At 36.1% G+C, this 21,257-nt stretch overlaps 1 protein-coding gene across 1 annotated transcript in view; it reads left to right on the forward strand.

Moving 5' to 3' along the window:
- Nucleotides 1–21,257, forward strand: part of ATP13A3 (ATPase type 13A3) — a 34,851-nt gene that overhangs the window by 9,668 nt on the left and 3,926 nt on the right. Inside the window, exons 7-30 of the mRNA XM_010568385.1 lie at nt 420–554; nt 1,357–1,429; nt 2,171–2,302; nt 3,335–3,514; nt 5,704–5,861; nt 6,523–6,711; nt 7,645–7,706; nt 8,288–8,438; nt 8,898–9,014; nt 10,054–10,071; nt 10,163–10,316; nt 10,403–10,523; nt 11,738–11,862; nt 12,806–12,984; nt 13,466–13,588; nt 13,672–13,751; nt 14,431–14,473; nt 14,570–14,679; nt 15,524–15,620; nt 16,516–16,588; nt 17,415–17,592; nt 18,245–18,432; nt 18,884–18,972; nt 19,169–19,249. Of these exons, the coding sequence (XP_010566687.1) occupies nt 420–554; nt 1,357–1,429; nt 2,171–2,302; nt 3,335–3,514; nt 5,704–5,861; nt 6,523–6,711; nt 7,645–7,706; nt 8,288–8,438; nt 8,898–9,014; nt 10,054–10,071; nt 10,163–10,316; nt 10,403–10,523; nt 11,738–11,862; nt 12,806–12,984; nt 13,466–13,588; nt 13,672–13,751; nt 14,431–14,473; nt 14,570–14,679; nt 15,524–15,620; nt 16,516–16,588; nt 17,415–17,592; nt 18,245–18,432; nt 18,884–18,972; nt 19,169–19,249 (2,856 nt within the window). The remainder of the gene's footprint in view (nt 1–419; nt 555–1,356; nt 1,430–2,170; nt 2,303–3,334; nt 3,515–5,703; nt 5,862–6,522; nt 6,712–7,644; nt 7,707–8,287; nt 8,439–8,897; nt 9,015–10,053; nt 10,072–10,162; nt 10,317–10,402; nt 10,524–11,737; nt 11,863–12,805; nt 12,985–13,465; nt 13,589–13,671; nt 13,752–14,430; nt 14,474–14,569; nt 14,680–15,523; nt 15,621–16,515; nt 16,589–17,414; nt 17,593–18,244; nt 18,433–18,883; nt 18,973–19,168; nt 19,250–21,257) is intronic.

Raw genomic sequence — 21,257 nt, forward strand, 5'->3', positions numbered from 1 at the left:
TAATAATGCATGACAGAAACTTTTGAACAAAGAAATTCTCCAACCTGAACTATAAATAACAGAGTAAGAACTTGAAGTGTCAGTGCATTTATTAATAAGAAATAGATAATAACATCCAAATTAATTTAAGAATTGTAACTTAAGGTGCATCAGATGTTCCTATCCTTTTGCTTTGAGGTATAGGGGCAAAATGCACACAGACTTAAATGTATTCGTGTATTATTTTAGTGAGAACTGTGCTTTTGAGGGGTTGAGGAAGTGGTGAAAAAGAGGGATTGGTTTGGCAAAACAGACAAAAATCATGTATAAAGAACAGAAAGGTTTATCTCCTCCATGGAGGAGGAGGATGATTCTGACTCTTCTGACAGAGAATGCGTGTGACCTTTTGGTGTAACTTTAATGTTCTGTCACTCTTCTAGGTTCTCAACCCTTTTTACATTTTTCAGTTGTTCAGTGTGATATTGTGGATCACTGATGAATATCACTACTATGCATTAGCAATTGTGATCATGTCTGTAATATCCATTGTTAGCTCACTCTACACCATTAGAAAGGTAAGTTCAAAGAAAAAAGATACCTCTTTTCAGCTTTTTACTGATTGGTTTATTTTGATGTGAAATTGCCTACAAATCTTTAAGAATTTTTCAGAGGTATACAGGTAGAATATTGCTATGGGTTTTCCCTCTCTGAGCTGAAAGAATTTGGATTTACAGTTCCCTTCGAGACCCTTTTCTGTTGACTTTCCATGCTGTTTAATCAGTAGGTTGACCTCGGATAACAGAAACACTACCTCACTTAAATAAAACCTGGACACACGTTTATGTACCAAGTTTTATTGACAGTAGTGATTCCGTTGTTTCTTTCTGTTTGAAAAAGTCCAATGGAACTGAGCACCAACCAAACGTGTGGATTGTTAAATTGGCAATGCATTTTTCTCTGTAGACTTAGCTGTAGCTGATTCAAATCAAAGTAGTAGTTATCCTTAAATTGCAATCTCCGAATTCAGACCAGAAACACCCCCCCGCGCCCCCACCTTACCTTAATCCAAGTTCATACAACTACTGCAGTTTTTACTTATGTATGTTAATGACCAAACATTTTTATAACATTTTGTGTGGCGTGTGTATTTGCTTCCAGAATGCCATTAAAAGTAGGAACCTGTACAGGTTGATGCACTCTAGCTTTATTTGCCCATAGGTTTCCTAAACTATGTTCAAGAGAATGTTTTGAGTAACATTTTGTTGTAAAAGAATGTTAGTAAAGAATCTCATCACTTCTACTTGTAGAGATAGAGCGTGCATTTAGAAGAAGACAACCTGTGCTTTTAAATAATGAACTGTTTTCTCCCCTTTGCAGCAATATGTTATGTTACATGACATGGTAGCAGCTCACAGCATTGTCAGGGTTTCTGTCTGCAGAGGAAACCAAGGTAAATTTCACAGGGGGTTCGGAAGGTTGAGTTTAAATTGTTCATTAAGTGTGAGTGTAAAGTTGGTGTGCATCTGTTCTTTCTGTGATCACCTTGAAATGCTTCCGTTACTTTGCAAAATTGCATGGGAAAAAGAAGTTGCAAAGTAGAATTTAGATAGGATAATAATCTGTTCACGATTACCCTTCTAGATGGTGTTTTTAGCGAGTATCAGTTTTTTTCCTAGATTTTGTGCTTGTCTTATTCCTGTTTCTCATTATCTACTACTCCACATATGTAACTGTCATTGTAGTTTCTTTTTTGGCTTCCAGACATGCATGTGTTGGGTTTCCATTACAATTTATTACCCAGCAGGGGCTGCAAATTGATTTCTGGATTTTTGCCCATTTTGATACCACAGTAGCTGAAGTTGGTTAGGTTTTGCAAGACATGCATTTGTGTTGGACTTGTGTCTTTATACTGAAGTTATACTGTAGTTAATTGTTAATAGCTTTTGTACAAGCTTGACTCCTTTCATTTGTTATGATGAACTATATCCATGTGTTCTAGAGTATAATCTGTGATGGAATTGGGTTTCTCAATGGCTTTTTCTGTATCTTTTCAAAAACTTTTCATAATGCCATTAATAAAATAGAGTATAAGCTTAATTGTCACCATCTGGACCTTGGCCGTGAGGATCTTTATCAGGTTTTGTAGATGGTGGCTATTTTCAGGTGAACTTGTTTGTGTTTTAATATTCAGAAATAGAAGAAATCCTTTCCACTGACCTTGTGCCTGGAGATATCATGTTGATTCCATCTAATGGGACAATTATGCCCTGTGATGCAGTACTTCTCAGTGGTACTTGCATTGTAAATGAAAGTATGTTAACAGGTAAAGTAAACGTGATACCATTTTGTGTGGCTAAACCTATTAGGTTATACCTGTGTGCATGCTTAACTTGGCAGTATGTTCTAGCAGAAGTGGATATGTTTATTTTGCTTGAAATGTGTATGTTCTTGCAATTATATATGCTCCTAAGTACTTAGGTACTTGTGTTCTGGTTATCTGCAACAGCTACCTGGTACTGCTTGGCATCTCCAAAAATGAGTGATGGTTTTTTGTTGAAAAGCTTTCTTCTTGATAGTTTGTCTTCCTGCCTCTTGACTTTGTGTTCTCAGTGCAGATTGAGTTCTGCAGTGTGTTTCTTCAGAAAATTTTTGCCCAAACTTTTTAGCTGCTTCCAAGAATGAAGGTAGTAAGTAGAATGTTCTGCTGTATTTAAAAACAGAAATTATCTCCAGTTGTGCCTGCGTACTCTGAAACCAGGGACCTGATGTATTTGAAGGACAGCTTCAGTGAGTAGGATGGATTTTTTGTTATTCCTGGCATAATCTGTCCAAACTGGCAGCGTTTAGAATATTGTAGTTCAGAGATTGTGTGTTTTATCATGTTCAATTCTTTGAATATACTTGAGCCCCTTGCTGCTGCTAGCAACTGATAAAAATTGATTGCAATCCTAGCTTGAGTGTACTTGGTCACCAAAGGAGCTGAGAATAAATTTCTTCAGCTCCTAGTTTTTCTGAGTAAAGATGGGGTGATGCTTTGGATCAGGAGAAAGAAGCTTGTCCTGTTTTCTTTCAATGAACTGTATTTCAATGAACACCTATCTGATTTGAAGTAAGAGGCACAAAAGCTGTATTGGTGAATAACAAATAGAGTTAAATAGGATTTGGATAAGGAATCTGATGAGCTGAGGCTGATGGGTGAGAGACTACCTAATAACGTGCTGAAAGGAAGATGACTTCTTCTATAAGCCTGCTTCTGTGCTGATGAAGTGAGATTATATTGTTCTACTTGAAGTCGTGAAGGAAAAAAATGTCTATTCTTATTTGATCTTGCTTAGAGACTCTTTTTCCATTTAAGGTGAAAGTGTTCCTGTCACAAAGATTAATCTACCAAATCCTTCAGAATATCCGAAAGCAATGGGAGACGAAATATACAGTCCAGAAGTGCATAAACGGCATACTTTGTTCTGTGGAACCAATGTCATTCAAACCCGTTTTTATACTGGAGAATTGGTCAAAGCTCTAGTACTGAGAACAGGTATTGATTGTTGAGTTTATCACTTGTTAATGTACTACTTGCTTTTGTAGGTGTATGTCAACTGATACTTTGGAGTATTGTATTGAATGTTGCTAAGCTTGGATAAACGTGTATACCTGAAATAATTTGATAAATGTTGTACAACAATAATAGAGCTAGGTGGTGGCCTGGAAAGTATCAGTTGGCAAGCAAGAAAGTGAATCAGTCTTTAGCATCAATTTAAAACTTACCTGAATGCATTTTCAGGTATTTTAGATTTCTTTTATGGTGTGTTGGTTCAACTACATATGCCTCTTTGAAAAGGTTTGTCATACCATCGGATTGGTTGGGTAGCAGGGAACAGCTTATTTTAGTGGAGTCATTGGCAATGTCAGATGTTTTTCTTTGCCCATAGTTTTGTCAAAGCACATAACATTTGCTTAAAAAAATGTGTTTGACCTAGCCTTTTCTACAGAAGTGTTTATTCATACTAATATTTTAAAGGTTTGGTTTTAGATAACACAGGTGTTCTATTAAAAACTATTGCACAGACTAACGTAGTTGTGGGATTCTGCTTTACAAAGATGATCTGAAGAAAACCACCACAAAATAAATGAATGTAAGCTATAATCCAAGCTACAATAGTATTGGATAGAATAAATTTGACTACATTGACTAGAATACTATTTAAAGCAAGTTTTCCAACAAGTAACTTCAACCTAATTAGCCTCTTCTTTCTCTGGTGTCTTCTCTTCACCTTCTGTTAGTCTGTTTTAGCTGTAAATGCTCTGATTTTTTTTTATTAAGTTCATTAATGTCTTTCTGGAGGCTTTTATTAGTCTGTTTTTCAAAGAAAAATATTTCCTTTCCCTGGAACACATCTTCCCTTTAATAATATCCATCTCAACTTCTTTTGTTTCTTAAATAAGAAATTTTATGTGCCCAGCCTGATGTGTATATACAGATAGGTGGTCCAAAACAGCAACAGAAATGAACTGCTGAAGACTTACTTCTTCTATTCTGTGGGAAGGATAATGTTGGTTGTTTTTTTTTTTAAAGCCTGAAACCATGGTCTGGAACTCTTACAAGGAGAATTGTAATTGCTTCCAACACACTGAGCCTTACTGCCCCGACATGTGAAGTCATTTTTTAAATCTTCTCTTTGCCCATGACAGGTCATCCTATGTTGTTAACAGGATGAATTTAGCTCTGTGGACCTTGTTCAAGATTTTACATATGGACAAGTACACTTTTCCTGCTATGACTATATATAAAGAGAGGAGCAAAGGGATATAAAATCCTCTCTGTTCTCCTGTCTGGTTTACAGGGATGGCTTTTAGGCAAGTAGGGAATTTCCCACTCCACAGCACTGGACAGATGTCACAGCGCTTGTAGCTTCTCACTCCTAAGATGTCTGATAGTAAGAATGGAAGTAATTCTTACCTAGTAGGATACAAGTAAAAATCCCTTTCTCTGAGGGAGGGGGATGCCACAAAATTGAAGATGCTAGAAAATTTAGTCCTTAAAAGAATTTTAGGAGAGCAGAACTCCATGTGGTTGTGTGCAAAGACATGTAGTCTTAATCTTGTCCTAAATCAGGTTATAAGATTGATCTGCTGGGACTGTACTCACAGTTAAGCCTTTAACATGAAATGTTTGATTATACAGCTGAAATATACATAAAATACCAATCAACTAAATGTATTCTTTTTATTTGTTCCTGAAACTCAGTTCATGGATATATTACTGTGTATGTCAAAATGCGATCAAGAGGTGGGTTTATCCAAAAGACTCTGAGCACCACATTACAGAGATTTGCCTTTTAAGTACTTAAGGTTGGACTCTATGAATAACTTCATTTTCTTTTTGCAAGGACTGGCTTAATTAGACAACTAATAAATCTACCCACTAGCTCTGCACCGTGGGGGACAAAATGCAGTACAACAATTTCTTCCAGGTCAAACCTGCTGCTGTAAGAGAGGGGTTCATTTGCATCAGCTGCATGTCCTTGCCATAGGACAGAAGCACTTAGTATGATGTGCACATACATATTTGAAGCACCTTAATTACAGTATTGCAAAACATCTGTTACTGTATACTGAGAAACAGTCTTAATGAAATGAGTAGCTTAAGAGTGTCATTGGGGTTTTTAATATATTTGAATAGCTTTGCTCTTGTCTGTGCTTTTAATAACTTCTTTTTATTTCTAGGCTTTAGTACTGCTAAAGGACAGCTTGTTCGTTCCATACTATATCCAAAGCCAACTGATTTTAAACTCTACAGAGATGCCTATTTGTTTCTCCTGTCTCTGGTAGTGGTGGCGGGCATTGGGTTTCTTTACACAGTTGTCAATAGCATCTTAAATGAGGTATGTTTTAATTTCTGGTCCAGAACTGCCTTATTTTAGAAGAGGGTTGATCATTATTTCCAACACACTTCAGATGATGAGAAACAATTCAATTTTAAGTGAAAATTTCTTTGCTTCAGTTTGTATCAATGGAACGAGAGACTGAAGCTTACTGAGAACAAAATTCAGCAGAGAAGCAGAATTTGGCTATATTACAGTGAAATTTGAGTTTACCTCAATTTCTGTTGACCCAATTAGTAGACTTTATATGTAAGATTACTGTCTGACTGATATCCAGTTGAAAGAAAAAGGACACAGCACATCTAAAGCATGGCTGCAGGCGAAAAAATCCTTACCAAGAAACTGATAACTGATAACCTGATAACTAATTTTTTTCTTTCAAAAAAATTTGCATTATTCAGTTACTGTTTTAAAGGAATATATTTGCAGGAGAAAAAGTGAAAACTTGAAGTTACGGGTTGTGGATAATTTAGGAGTGGATTCTCATGGTTGCTGATGGTGGGTGAAGATTGAGCTAGGTTTCTGGGCAATCCAGAACATGCTGTACTGGGGAAAACAATGTGTGGATTTTGCTTTTGGTAACAGCAATGTGATGTTTCAGTGGGATAGTGAATCTTTTAAGTGGTGAGTTCTTGTTTGTTAACTCTGACCTTTATTGCAGGTTCCAGCTCATACCATCATCATAGAGTCTCTTGACATTATCACTATCACAGTGCCTCCAGCGCTTCCTGCTGCCATGACTGCTGGCATTGTTTATGCACAAAGAAGGCTGAAAAAAATTGGCATTTTCTGCATCAGCCCACAAAGGATAAATATTTGTGGCCAGCTGAATCTTGTGTGTTTTGATAAGGTTAGGTGAATTTTGAAACTTCGTGTTGCCACCTGGAGAGGCATTGTATTTTAAATGGGAATTTGTATAGACTAGCAACTACAGGAAAATTCATCACTTTCATATAAGTTAGATCATTTTTGTGCTGTTAGCTTCCAGGTATTCGGTATTTACCACCTGTTAAGTCACTTAATTTAGTCTTCTATAAAAAGTTGTTATATTCCAGAGCTGCTTTCTTATCTCAAGACTCCCAAGTCCTAACTTACTACTGGCACCCCAGAAGTGTGAGAGTTGGGGTCTATTAAGAGTTTTATTTAGTACACAGACTTCTGGAAAATTGAAGTGTGAGGTCAGACTTGTTTCTTATTTTAATTTATTTCAATGAAAAGCCAAATCAGCATATTTTGTTATTATTCCTTAACAGAAACATGAGTGAAAGACAGTAATGCCACTAGCCAGAATCCTTTGCTTTTAGCTAATTCTTAGATAAAATTTATTTTCCTCCTTAGGTTTTTATCTAAAATCTTAAGTACCCACACTAAATTTATTATTTCCCTTGTAAATATATTCCGGTTACTGTTTTAACTATGTAAGAAAGTAGCACTAAGGGTTTCGTACCTATTTTCTGTTGCCCTCATCCCCTGAGTATAGAGATGTTGAGCTATCATCTTTGGATTTTAAGGGTCTGTTTTGTTTGTCCTGTCTCCAAGGAGGGGCATGATTGCTTTGAATGGTTTTTAAAGTTATTTTACAGGGTTGGAACTTAGTTACTAGCAAAAAGCAAGGGAGATACTGTATTTCCTGTCCTGAAGTCTTGATTTTTAAGTGAAAACAAAATAAAATATATTGTTCAAGTGTAATTTGATTAATTAGCTGTTAATTTTTGCTTTACCTGAGGGTAACTTCTTTCTGAAAGCTTTTTCTTCTTGCCATGCCCCTTGGTTTATTTTGCAGACTGGCACACTTACTGAGGATGGTTTGGATCTTTGGGGAATTCAGCGGGTGGAAAATGCTCGGTAAGGATAAGCTCAGAGCTGATAGCAAATATGATACTTTGTTGTGCTTTAACAGCTTCAGCAGAATAGAACAGAAAATTCAATGTGAGCTCATATATGTTTGCATTTCTGTAATGAGCTGTAAGAATGCAACTGAAAATACGGTTTAGGTGTAGTGAAAGTTATAACCATCTTATGAGGCTGAGGTGGCATTTAATGTGTTAAAGTCTGAGACTCATTAGGTTCATACTGCAGAAATGATGCAGTTAAAGAATAGCATGTTTCCTTAATCCTGTCCTCCTAAGTGACTTCTTGGGCTGCTAAAATGAATTAGCTTAGCTAATTTTGTTAAGTACAAAGTGATAAGAGGCCTCTGTATGAGGAATGAAAGTAGACAGTGAATTAACACAGTTTTTGAAGGAGACAGAAGTTGTGACTGCTTCTGAAGATTTCAGCCCAGAGTCTTAATCTGTTTTCTGTGATGTGTGAAAATACAAGAGACTTGTGCAGTCAATTTTCTTCTGTTAATCTAAACAAACCTTTTGAATTGGCTCATAATAAATAATTATAGTGCTAAGTATATTATTACTTCATTGTTTTAGTTTCCTTTTGCCGGAAGAGAGGGCTTGCAGTGAGAGCTTGCTGAAGTCTGAGTTTGTTGCTTGCATGGCAACTTGTCATTCCCTTACAAAAATTGAAGGGGTACTTTCTGGGGATCCGCTTGATTTGAAGATGTTTGAAGCAATAGGATGGGTAAGTGTCTGCTTGTTTCAAGAGAAGCAACTTTTTTAAGATTAGTAATCTGAAATTTCCTACTCTGTTACATACAAGATAAACCATTATATGCTGTTTCAAGCTGCAACTGTAAAGTGGTGGGCTTTTGACAATGCCTCTGTGTCAAAGAAAGTCTTAATAAGAAAATGTTCCTAAAATGTGTTCTGTGCAGCGATTCATAGAACTGAAAGAATCTGAAGAGATAATTTACTGCTTTCTGATGTGTGTGGCAAAGTTTCAATGCATATTATAAACATGTAAAATAAGTGGATCTTAAATTAACTGCTAAATTAAGACACTTAATTCTCACAGGAAATTTTATTTAAAAGATCATTGCACCTTGGGCTGACTTCCAAGCCTGTTTTTTTCCCTGAAAATTACATTACGAGAATATCAAAGATAATGAATGTATAAATTAGTTGATTATTTTTAATACAGATTTTAGAAGAAGCAACTGAAGAGGAAACAGCCCTTCATAATCGAATCATGCCGACAGTGGTTCGACCTTCAAAACAACTTTTACCAGAATCCAAGCAAGCAACAAATCAAGAAATGGTATAAAAATTCAAAACAATTCTTTGAGTTAAAGTAATCCTTCATGTTAAACAAATACATTTTATCGCATGCTATGGTTCAGGCTGATATAATTCAAACAGGATCAAAACTGTGTGGTTTTTGATGACAAAGGTAGAGAAGACATGTTTGAACTGTTGTTGAAGGTAGTGGTTCAGTGTATGCCACTTTCAAGGTGAGCAGACTGATTATTACCCTTACGGACTGGTTATAAAGTGCTGCAATGCTTTTTGAGTTTACACATTTTAATATTAGTATCATTACCAAATTCTTATGGTGCTAATGAATTGCTTAGGTGTGTTCACCTTGCAGTTTCAGTTAAAACAATTTTTTGTTAATGTCACTGTGCGGCACTGAATTCTTGCCACCATCATACCTTCGAGATGTATGCTTTAAGTGCCAAGTTAAAAATAAAATGTACATGGCAGATTTAATTTTTTTTTTCTATCTGCATTTTGAAGTATTCTTGAATACTTCAGGAGGGGAAATTTTAAGCATGTGACTGTATATCCAGATTATCACAGAACAGGGTAATGGGAGGGTACAACAAGTTGGTTCCTCTCTGAGTCTTATTCTGTGGTAGATAGAAGCGTCTTTTTTTTGTGTTCAGAACTCTGTACAGGCACAGCAGCAAACTGTGCAGTAGTTGATGTGAACATTCTTGAAACTTATTACATGATTTTTTGGAGATATATGTAATAATCATGGCCTCATTCTGAAATACCATAGTAGGTTAATCATTTACATAGGCTAAACAGATGGGCTGGACTGTGAAAGGTCTTGCAAATTCTAATCAAGAAATCAAGCTCTGAAGTTTTGTTATGTCTCACTTAAAGGATTTTAAACAGATGTAGTATATTCATATTCAGCTTTTATGAAATCCATTGCAAATATATGTGACTTTATATTGAGAGTGCTGTGTAGATTAATTTACTGATTTATGTTGAAATAGTTCGTAGCTGAAAAAATACTTAAAAATTAATATTTACCGTAAATGTATTTTTTCTTTTTTTTTTTTTAGGAGTTGTTTGAGCTTTCGGTAAGTATGCTTTTTCGATTAAACATGTACCTCTTTTCTTAGAATGTATGTGGATGTAACCCTTTTCTTCCTTCCTTCCTGTATGACACAGACCAGTTATGAGATTGGAATTGTGCGTCAGTTTCCATTTTCTTCAGTTTTGCAACGTATGTGTGTAATAGCGAGAGTTCTAGGGGAGAAGAGAATGGATGCTTACATGAAAGGTGCCCCTGAAGTGATTGCCAGCTTGTGTAAGCAGGAAACAGGTAAAGGAACAAATTATTTTTATTTCTTGTGTAGCTGAGCTGGGGCATGAATAATTTTAATAACTCTAAACTTGACCTTTTTAAAGTTCCTGTTGACTTTGAGTGTGTCCTGGAAGAATACACGAAGCAGGGCTTCCGAGTTATTGCTCTTGCTCACAGAAAACTGGAGTCTAAACTTACGTGGCACAAAGTCCAGACTATTAATAGGTAAGAGTGACTTCACTTTTTAATAAGTAACAGGCTTTAAAAGCGGTATGCTTTGGATTAATTATATAATGTTTATTATTGTTTAAATCAATGGCTACTCATCTTTAGCTTTATTCTGTCTTGACATATGTAGTTCTGTGCATTCTTTATTTGTACCCTGGACAATACATAGAAACTTAAGGAAGTTTTTCTGCAATAATGTGAATTCTGAGTAACATCTTTAAGTTTGAAATGAACTGTAATACTAATTTTTTGTGGTGTTTAATTTTTGTTAACGTGGCAGAAAACCTCATTTGATTTCTGTTACTTGAACATACTTATGTCATCTGTGTTTATTAAAGATAATAGTGTGTAGTAGAAACCCTCCTGTGCACGTTTGATTGAGTTTGTTCATCTGCTATAGGCAGCATGTCCATTTTCTCATTGCAAAGCGTGTCGGAAAGGCTTGGAAGGTAGAAACATTTCTTCCTTCAAAGAGTAGTATTTCCTGTTAATTATTTTTCAGCTGGTCCTAGTCTTGTGGATAATGCTGTCTTTTCCATAGTGTTTGAAAGTGTAGCATCACTATGAAAATGCAAGCTTTGACTCTGTTCTTTTGTATCAGCTCTGTGTACAAGATGAACTTTTTGCAAAGCAGTACAAAGCAGAGAAATGGCTTTTCCAATTTGGGGTGTGAAAATCTATGTAGCAGTAAAATACCCAAGACCTGTAAATACACTGACTTTCATGTAAACCAAAGTTAATTGGTTGCTTTACTTAATTAGCTAATGTCTATTGATCTTACTAGCCTTGGTAACATAATTTGGTAGCTTGTATGTTAAGGTTCAGCTAATTTGGAAATTAGAGATATGCATTCTAAACAAATCTTAAAATTTGGCTGTGAATGCAGTTAGCTTCAGAGCATTTTTTCTAGCAGTAACCTTTTTGAGGATGTAATCTCTTTTAGAAAGAGTTCTCGTGAAAGAAACTAAAAATTGTGCTTGAGAGGAAACAATGTTTTCTCAATACTCTTTTTCAACTATAAAACAAGGGGAATAAGTATAAATGATTGTGAATAATGATATCTCTCCGGTCACTTTATGAAGTAAATACTTCACTTTTCATGGTTAGAAATAAAAATTTCCCTTTACTTTGATAAACAGAAAACCAGGCTCTTTAAGCTGCACCTAATAATTGTAATTCTAATGTTCTCTTCCTTGCCTCCTTTTCTATAGAGATGCTATTGAAAGCAACATGGATTTTATGGGGTTAATTATCATGCAAAACAAGCTGAAGCAAGAAACCCCTGCTGTACTTGAAGATTTGCATAAAGCCAACATTCGCACCGTCATGGTTACAGGTTAGCATGTAAACATTCATAACCAAAAGACAAAAATCCATCTCTTTTTTGGTCTTATTTTAATTATAGTTTATGAAGTCAAATTTTAGTGTCAATAGGCTGGGATTACACTGTATTTATAGCAAGAGGGAAGTTTAGAAACTATTGTGAGACTATTCAGACACCAATCTGTTTCTTTTTGGATGACGGTTGCTTTGCTAAGTCAGAGATCATAAACCAGTATAGGTATTAATTCTACTTTGTAGCTTCTTCTTCCTAGCTTCATGCACAAGTTACTTTCTAATGAATTGAAGGATGAAAAACCTTAGAGGTCTTCCAAATCAGACTAGGTGAAAGTCCTGTTCTAGTCTTATGACTGACCCTGCTTTGAGCGGGAGGTTGGACTAGATGACCTCCTAAGGGTCCCTACCATTTTGCATTATATTATGATAAGTCACTTTGTATTGGGTGTTTTTTTGTAAGAATGACTTCTGTCCCCATAAGCGGGACACGTGTCTGTGCTCAGTGTTTTCCATGCAATATGTGTGTGTGTGTGCTTTTTAAATCGTAGGTATTGCAATGTTGGAATAATGTTTTGATATGCTAGCAATACAACTCATGTTCACATGTTCTGTGACTGTGTTTAAAAAGTGGTATTTTAAATGGCTGTGTGTTTTCTGCTTGTTTTTCAATGTATACTAAAATTTGGTCAATAAGAGATCTTTATGGCTGAAAGAAGCATACAAAGTTTCTAGTGATGTTAGTGCAGGGGGGGAGTTTAACGGGCTAGGCTTTTGGAGTTTTGTCTGTAGGCTTGGTTTGCCCTAAGGTTGTCACTGGTATGTTGGGCAGTCCTCTTCCTAGTTTAAAACTGTCTTTGTTAGCTTTTCTCTTATGTGGAATATCAGTATATGGTATTGATTCTTTTCTAACTGAAACCTTTTTAAATGCAATTGTTTAACAGGGGATAACATGTTAACTGCTATCTCTGTGGCCAGAGACTGTGGAATGATTCTACCTCAGGATAAGGTCATTGTTGCTGAAGCACTACCTCCAAAGGATGGGCAGGCTGCCAGGATCAACTGGCATTATGCAGATACCTTAGCAAAATGCACTAGTTCATCACCAGCCATAAACTCAGAGGTACTATGAGCATTATTATGCCCTTAGAGTGTAAGCAGTTAGTTTCACTGTTGAGTTAGTTTCTTTCTTTTTATCTTACTCTGTTAAATAACAAATCTGCTGTTAAGTGTCAAATCAAAATTGATGTACTAGTTAACTTTCAGATCTTAAAATACCAGAGTAGTAAAACAGCTGGGGGAGCTAGTTTTTCAACCGTGATAATGACATTTGACATTAGTTGTGCAGGAGACAGGTTGTGGGTTTTTTTTTTCCCACGTTTCATTCTGTTAAGACTGCTCTAGCTGCTTGCAGTTGAAACATTAAACCACATTTTCTTTTTACTAAATAAGTGTTTTCATTGTATGAAGTTTTCTTTCAAGTAACATTCTTAGAAACCTCCTCTAGTGTGGGATCTCTAGGAATACCCCTCTGAGTATTAGCTTGAAATTACAAGCTATCTGTGCAAATACACTACAGCTAGAACATTAACTCCTTTTGATAGGATATTCCAGTTAAATTGGTCCATGAAAGCCTTGAGGATCTCCAGATGACCAAATACCATTTTGCAATGAATGGAAAGTCATTTGCAGTGATTTTGGAGCATTTTCAGGACCTGGTACCCAAGGTGAGCATTTTACTTGAGTATGGGCACTTTTGATGGGGAACAGACTTTGCCCTGTGACCATTAAGAAATCTTCTGTCTTCCAGCTTGTGTTACATGGCACTGTGTTTGCTCGCATGGCGCCTGATCAGAAAACTCAGTTGGTGGAAGCTTTACAAAATGTAGAGTAAGTATTTGCTTAAGCATAGAAAGCGGGAGGGTTGACAGAGTGTTTGATGTGATAGGAGGAAAAAATTATGTATGCTGCTAGCTATTTTGCCAAATGAAAAAGGCTGGGCTAATATAACTTCCTTGAGTTGGTAAATCAGCCTATTAGCTGAGCAGGAATGAGAGTAGTACCATCTGGTGGCTAGTTGTGAAAGTTTCAGACTTTTCATGAAGTTATAAATTATCGATAACTAAACTGACTAACATGTTATAAATGTGGTTGCTTGGCTTAATAAACAAATCCATCAAATGTCTTCTGTTTATTAAAGAACTATTAACAGAATGACTTCCGTTCACATATGGTCAGTATACTACTGTCTGTTGGTGTCAGGCCTTGCAGCTATACAAAATACTACGAAAGTCTCTTTGCCTAGAGGAAAAATGCTTTAGACCACCTTGGAATGATAGAGGGCTGATAATCATTATTGGTTTGATTGACCTGGCTAAGTCATACTACTTTTCTGTCTACTTCCTTACATGTATAATGGCAACAGTAATTGCTTTCAGCAGTAAAAAATCACTCATTATTATGCAAACCCCGAATAAGTCAAATAACACAGAAGTATTTAATGTAATAAGCTAAATGGACTATGATTAGGGAATAGTCCAGAATGCTGACATCTGTTTGGTTTTTATAGTTACTATGTGGGCATGTGTGGAGATGGAGCAAATGACTGTGGCGTAAGTATATTTTTATTTTCCATACAGAACTGCTCAGTTAAATTTTACAGCTGAAAGCAAGTTTAAAATGTTCTCTATTTCAATATTAACTGGCAGGCGCTAAAGAGGGCACATGGTGGTATATCTTTGTCTGAACTTGAGGCTTCTGTGGCATCACCATTCACTTCCAGGACACCTAGTATTTCCTGCGTGCCAAAGCTGATCAGGTAATGCTGCTTAGTTTGAACTTCAATGTGTCCAGGTAACTTGTTTTGCATACCCTCTATTAGTATATGTTTGAAGCTGTAGGAGGCCAGTTTGAATTAAAGAACAAGCCATACATTTTTAGTAGTTCTGTTTCTTTACTGAAGGTATTCTGAGCATAAGCTTGCCATAGCATGGTTTGGTATTTTTTAAAAAACCCTTTTGTCCACATAAAGTTAATTTTTAGAGCATGAGCGAGCTTCTACACATTAGTATTTAATTTGATATCTTAGTGACTGTGCTAGTTTCCATAAAGGCTGTATGTAATTGCAAGCAGTAAAATTCTTCAGATGACTGCTCAGCGCCATACAAAGTAGAAAATAAATTTTCTAAATAGGGTTTGACCAATTTTTGATTCTAGAATTGGAAGGTAGGTAATAATTTTGGATAAAGGTCAGTCAGAGAAGAACCTACTTAAGTCTGTGTGGAACTAATGAAGTAATGTGTAATCAGAAACATTTCTAAAGTCAGCAGCTCTGTGGCTGACTGCATGTTCATTCAATCTGTGTAGTAAACTAGTGCTTCATAGATGCTTTTGCAAGCAGACCTTCATTTTAAAACCTCTGTTGGAAAACTGTGTGAAGTCCAAAGAACACAGAGGTAAGGTGGTGGCTCGGTTCAGAAGGCATGCTCACAACTTTGTACTTGAAAGTGTACCATTCTGACTGTCTTTTCTTGGTTTGTCTTCAGTCTAATGTCCCTCAAAGAGTTTGGTGATGTGTTTAGTTGCAGCTAAGTTTTGCTAGGCAGAATTTAACTGCTTGCACAGAAAGCTTTCTAGTTACGTGATTGCATTTGTTTTCACAGGGAAGGCCGTGCTGCTTTAATAACTTCCTTCTGTGTATTTAAGTTCATGGCATTATACAGCATTATCCAGTACATCAGTGTTACTCTGCTATATTCTGTAAGTATTCTGTAAGTGCTTAAGCAGGGCCAATGTAATCCAGAGATTTGAAAATTGGTAGATATTTAATATAAATTGTTGCAAGTCTCTTTGAGTACACAACACCTGCATTCTAAAAACTATCATTGGACTACAAGTAGTGTTACTATTTTTTGCCTTTTTTAAATTTATTAACTGTATGAAAAACATGGTAATATCTATTGAAAAAAAGCAAGAACTAATGCCTGTGAATAGAAAGTCTCTACAGTGGGAAGTCCAAATAAACATAAATTGAACAAAAATACAATTTTCAATTATTTAAAAACTGTCAGCATTTTAAAATAGCCTAACTTTATTTAAAGGGCAGTGCATTCCTTTTGCGTAAGGCTTGAAAGAGAGCAGCTTGCAAGTATTGAGTTAGGAGTGAGGAAAAAAGCCAAGTGGAGTATTTCCTGTTAATGTGATTGGATTCACAGTATGGCATGAGGTAGAAATCCTGTATTTTAACTTGTATTCTGAGCAAGTTAAACATGCAAAGTATTAAAGGACCTTTGAGGTGGAAATTTTGACAACTGTGTGACTACATAGTAAGGTTATAGTGTTCATAGAACTGTGGGCCTAAGCTATTATTTCATTGGTTTGTAAGATTTAGTAATATAAGTTTGATTACAAACAAATTTCAATTGCAAATAGCTTATGCATGTTGAAACTGTAATTATTTCATACCTTCATACTTCAGAAATTGATCTGTGAATTGTAGAGTACTCAAGACTCCTGCAGATAAAGGAAGCCAGTTTGACAAGAGACTGTCTTGTTTATTAGTGAAATGTAAAGAATTAATGTCATGGGACTGTCACTGTAAGATGTTTTTTGGTGTGAAGAAATTACCGATGTTTCAGTTGTGATTTCTGTCTAGATCCTGAGCAATTTGGGAGATTTCCAGTTTCTCTTCATTGATTTGGCAATCATTTTGGTGGTTGTCTTCACTAGTAAGTATTGTGCTGAATTACTGCTGCTGGCTTCTATGAAGCAGGTTTTGCTTGGTCAAATTTTCTTTAATATCTAATTACACGCTGTTTGGAGTAGGCACTGTGACATACGGTTAAGATGTTACGCCTACTACAGTATATGCATTAAAACAACCAAACCACTGTGTACCAAGTTATTCATCTGAAGTTTGTGAAATGTCCTCATACAACAAGCAGGTTGTGGGCATGATCTTAGAAAAAGTAGTTCTTCACATTACAGGAAGTCATAAATCTCTACTGACATGAGGAAACTGTTTTTGGAATCAAGTTGTTCCAATACAATCTTTCTCAAATGTTTTGATTTCTTGTATTTTTAATTGCACTTCTGTCCACAAAATGTTATACTTGAAAACTTTTATCTAGTGAAGTATTTGATTCCACATGTGAACCTAGAACTCAGTTTACTGGCTAACAGTAGAATTCCATTTTAAAGTTTGAGAGACTGCTTCTTTGAAGCAATGGCAGACCAAAACTGAGGGAATGAGCTGTAAGTCCTTGTGCCAGACAATGGGAATTTGGCCAGACATTACTAATTCCTTAAGTTTCATGGCTTCTATTATTGTCCCCTGCTATCCTGTGCTGCTGGGGGTAACCAGCCTGTAGAAGGCACTGTGGCATTATTCTAGTGTGGTATAATCTTTTCAAGGTGGTTTCACACTTGCAGTTCTGGCCTAATTTTTACAGTGATGTCATGAGCAAGCCATTCTAATCCCACAGAATGTGAACAGAGTAACTCTTGAAAACCATAATTATGTAATGTGTAATTTGTTTTTCTTTCTCTTTGCAGTGAGTCTGAACCCTGCGTGGAAGGAGCTTGTTGCACGAAGGCCTCCATCAGGTCTTATCTCAGGTCCACTTCTGTGTTCCGTTTTGTCTCAGATCATCATCTGCCTTGCTTTCCAAACGTTTGGGTTTTTTTGGGTCAAACAGCAGTCCTGGTATGAGCCTTGGACAACGGAATCTGAGTAAGTGTTTCAGTGGCTCCATGCAGGATATAGCAATGATTGGAAAGCTATAGGCAATAATTGCTTCCTTCTTTATTGACCCCCTTTGGAGACTTTGTAAATAAAGCTTCTGTATGGCAGCTTGTTAATCTGTTGAGGTTTTTGTGAAAAGCATACTAATACATAGGAGTTACCCAATGACTGAAATGCAAAACTGGGGCAGAGCCAGGCTGCGCAGGGTCTGAAGACTCCTCAACTTTGAGACAGTGGAGGTTGAAATTTGAAATTAATGGTTCAGACCCATTTTAACTGATCTATGTTATGAAGTTTTGTTTTCCTGTTAGAGATCCAGTGAATCAAATTCATATGTCTGAAAATGAAGAGGTGTTTTAATCTTTTTTTAGATGGCAATATTTTCTTGCCTGTCTTCGAAGTTTATCTACAGTGATAGCTTCTAAACAGTTCATGTAGTGAACTTACAAGCTGGAAGCATAAAAGAACTGGAAGCATAAAATTCACAAAAATTGCAGTTTTGAGTTATTTATTACTACCTGTAATAGGTTTTCAAGGATAAGCTTTTACCACTGTAGCAGTTTGTTCTGTCATTACTTTAGTTAATAAGTAGACCTTGTTTGCATCTTCTCCTTAACTCAGTGGTTTTTTTGTGTTGTAGTGCATGTAATGTATTGGATGCCACAAACAACAGCTCTGCACCCCATGAGAATGAGACTCTTCATGATGAACATTACATTAAAAATTATGAAAACACAACTTTGTTTTTTATATCCAGCTTTCAGTACCTCATAGTGGCAATTGTCTTTTCTAAAGGAAGGCCCTTTAGACAACCATGCTACAAAAATTGTAAGTCCTTTCTTACTATGTACAGTTCTAAGTAAAACTCCAAGTGACTGTGCACTCGTTTATCTGTGGTTCACTTACTGCCTGAGTGGCACAACAGAATTGTAATAGTGTTGCCAGGAGAACATAATACAATTACCCTCTGATAATCAGAGGTAGAAATAGGGAAGTATTAAACTGTGTGGAGAAATTTGTGTTAATAGTTGCTTTGTTTGTAGAAGTATATGTGTATATACGTTTCAGCTCCACAAATGAGTCAGTGAGAAATTGAGTCTGGCGTTCTGTCTCTTTATGGCTGTCAGGACAACTTGTATTACCAAAAATCTGCCTGGAAGGTGTTTAGAGGGAAAAAAGAGGTTATTTCCAGGGAGTAATGAACCCATGATACATGGAAGAACTGTCTAAAACTCTGATTGTGAGATGGTCCAATTAAAATATTTTTCTTCTTTTACAGTTCTGTTCGTTATATCTGTGATAGTTCTTTATGTCTTCATATTTTTCATCATGTTGCATCCTGTTGAATCTATTGACACATTTCTTGAGGTAAGATTCAGCAGATATGCAGGTGTCTCTACTTCCTAGGATAACTGATTGGCTGCCTTCTGGGCAAGCTTGACCCCTTTAGAGCTTTAACTTTGCATCTTGTGGGGGGAAGGGGGAGAATTTATAACTCTGAGCCTGTTTTGAAAGTGTGTTTACTTCATATGTGTTGCTAACCTCTGGCAACTTTTTCTCACAGCTCGTGTGTGTGCCATATGAGTGGCGCCTAAGAATTCTCATCATTGTTATTCTCAATGCAATTGTATCCGTGCTGACGGAGGTAAGAAATTCAAATGGAAAAAATGCTTGTCTGTTAAGTGGTTTTTTTTCAGGGTACATGTTTGTCTTTTGTTTAGAAGGTCTCTCTTCACAGCACGCCAGTGTAAGTGGCCACTGTTTTCTTGTTAAGTTTGTATTCCTAAAAATGTCCTTGTAGGCTAGATTTAAGGTGTCAAGGTTTTCTGTGTTAAAAGCATAATTTTAAAACTCTTTTTCATTAATTAAAAAAAGAGGGGGGAAGTTGGAAGACTTGTAAATTATTTCAACTATTTCATAGGGCAATATTCTCCATATTTATTTGCTGTGTTAATTCAGTCCAGAATACCATAACATAGTAAAGAACTATATAAAATCCTTAGGGGACCCCATCTTCATTCAGGTGGATCATATGCATAGCTTACTGTTCAGAATAATGCAGGTCTACATAACTTGTTCATCTAATCCGATCCAAGTCTAGAAGTAGAAATGTTCATGCAGATCTTTTTTTTCCAGCCCTGAGCTAGTCCAAAGGCAGTCACTCTGGATGTTGACCTCTTCTGCTGTAATTCCAGAGTTAATGTGGGCAGAAACGTGCCCTACCTTTCCTCCAGGTACCCCTACGTTGTTTCCAAGAATCGAAGTTTGACAGATAAATCTTCCAGAATGAGTCTGGATTCAAAGTCAGTCATTTATTCCTGTGGTTAGTTCTTGTTAAACCGATGCCTTATTTCCAATCTGAATACATTTGGGTTTTGGTTGCAGCCACTAGTCACTTTTTTTTTTACTGCAAGATGAAAAAGCCTTTCAACATTATCTAGCGCTTGCACACTACAATTATCTGTTTTTACTGTATAACATTTTCTGCAGCTTCTAGTCAGTATTTCCATTACTATACGAGGGATTGCTATCAAGGTAACCAGCATAATGTTTGCTTGGATCATACCATTTTGGCCTTTGAAGATTACTACAGCATTAGTACTCTTCCCAGTTGACTAGTTTTTTTGCTTTTATTCATGACTTAGTAAAAATAAATTCAACCAAAGGGTTTTTTTGATACTTTAATCAAAATTATCAAGGCTTTGTTCAAAATGTTGTTCCAAACAGAATTTGCAGTATAAGCTATTATGTTGCTGCCTATTGTAACATGTTTTTCAGTGTTTTCACATGATAGGCCATAACTTGTCTTTTCGAAAACACGGCAGTAGATACGAATTTTTTGGCCTTTGTCTTGTTGTTAACAAGTTTATCCTCTCTTAAAGATCCTGTGCCTTTCTTACATTGTCCTGTATTTATGCTAACCCTGCTTGTGATGTTTTCCTTTATGCCCTTTCTTTCCTTTTTTTTACTACTAAACTCTTTAATAGTTTTCTTTTTTTGCATCCTTTTTTGTTTGTTAAAGTTAAATTTTATGTATATTGCTGTCTTTGCTACTGAAACAAAATAGTTATTCTGAAGCTGCATAATCATGGCTTTTTTGTCTTCTGATAAATTTGAAACAAACCTCCTAGATAGAAATATTTTTTCCTGTTTACTGTTTCTAGTCAGTTTTGATGGTTTTTTTACCATCTCTGGGAAATCAGCTTTTTTGAAGCACTAAGATTATTCCTTGGAATCGAGCTTTGTGTTGATACATGGAGTGTAAATAGGTGGTGCTTACAATTTTCAGTCCAGTGATAAATGTTCCTGAGAGAAATAAATTTACCTTCTGCTGAAAAATTACTTTGTTCTGCAGGTGATCTTTCTAACTTGCATACAATCTGGTGATGTTTCTGTTCTGGAAGTGTAAGGGCTCCAGTAGAAAGTCTGTACAGTATGTCAATCCATATATCAGCACGTGCCTCTTGAGGACAAATGGTTCTGCTCTGGTTTAAATGTTCATAAGGTTCCACTCCTGGACCTTGCTGGTTGCCACATCGATCTGTAAACTTCTGAGTTTCTACTAAGCATAACCTAAGCAATATAATTACTGTAGAGCATTTGTTTTCACCCAGTATTTTAAACCCCACCCCACTTTTTCCTATGCAGTTTTG

This window comes from Haliaeetus leucocephalus, unplaced genomic scaffold (genome assembly GCF_000737465.1).
Source record: "Haliaeetus leucocephalus isolate CR32 unplaced genomic scaffold, Haliaeetus_leucocephalus-4.0 Scaffold240, whole genome shotgun sequence".
NCBI lineage: Eukaryota > Metazoa > Chordata > Aves > Accipitriformes > Accipitridae > Haliaeetus > Haliaeetus leucocephalus.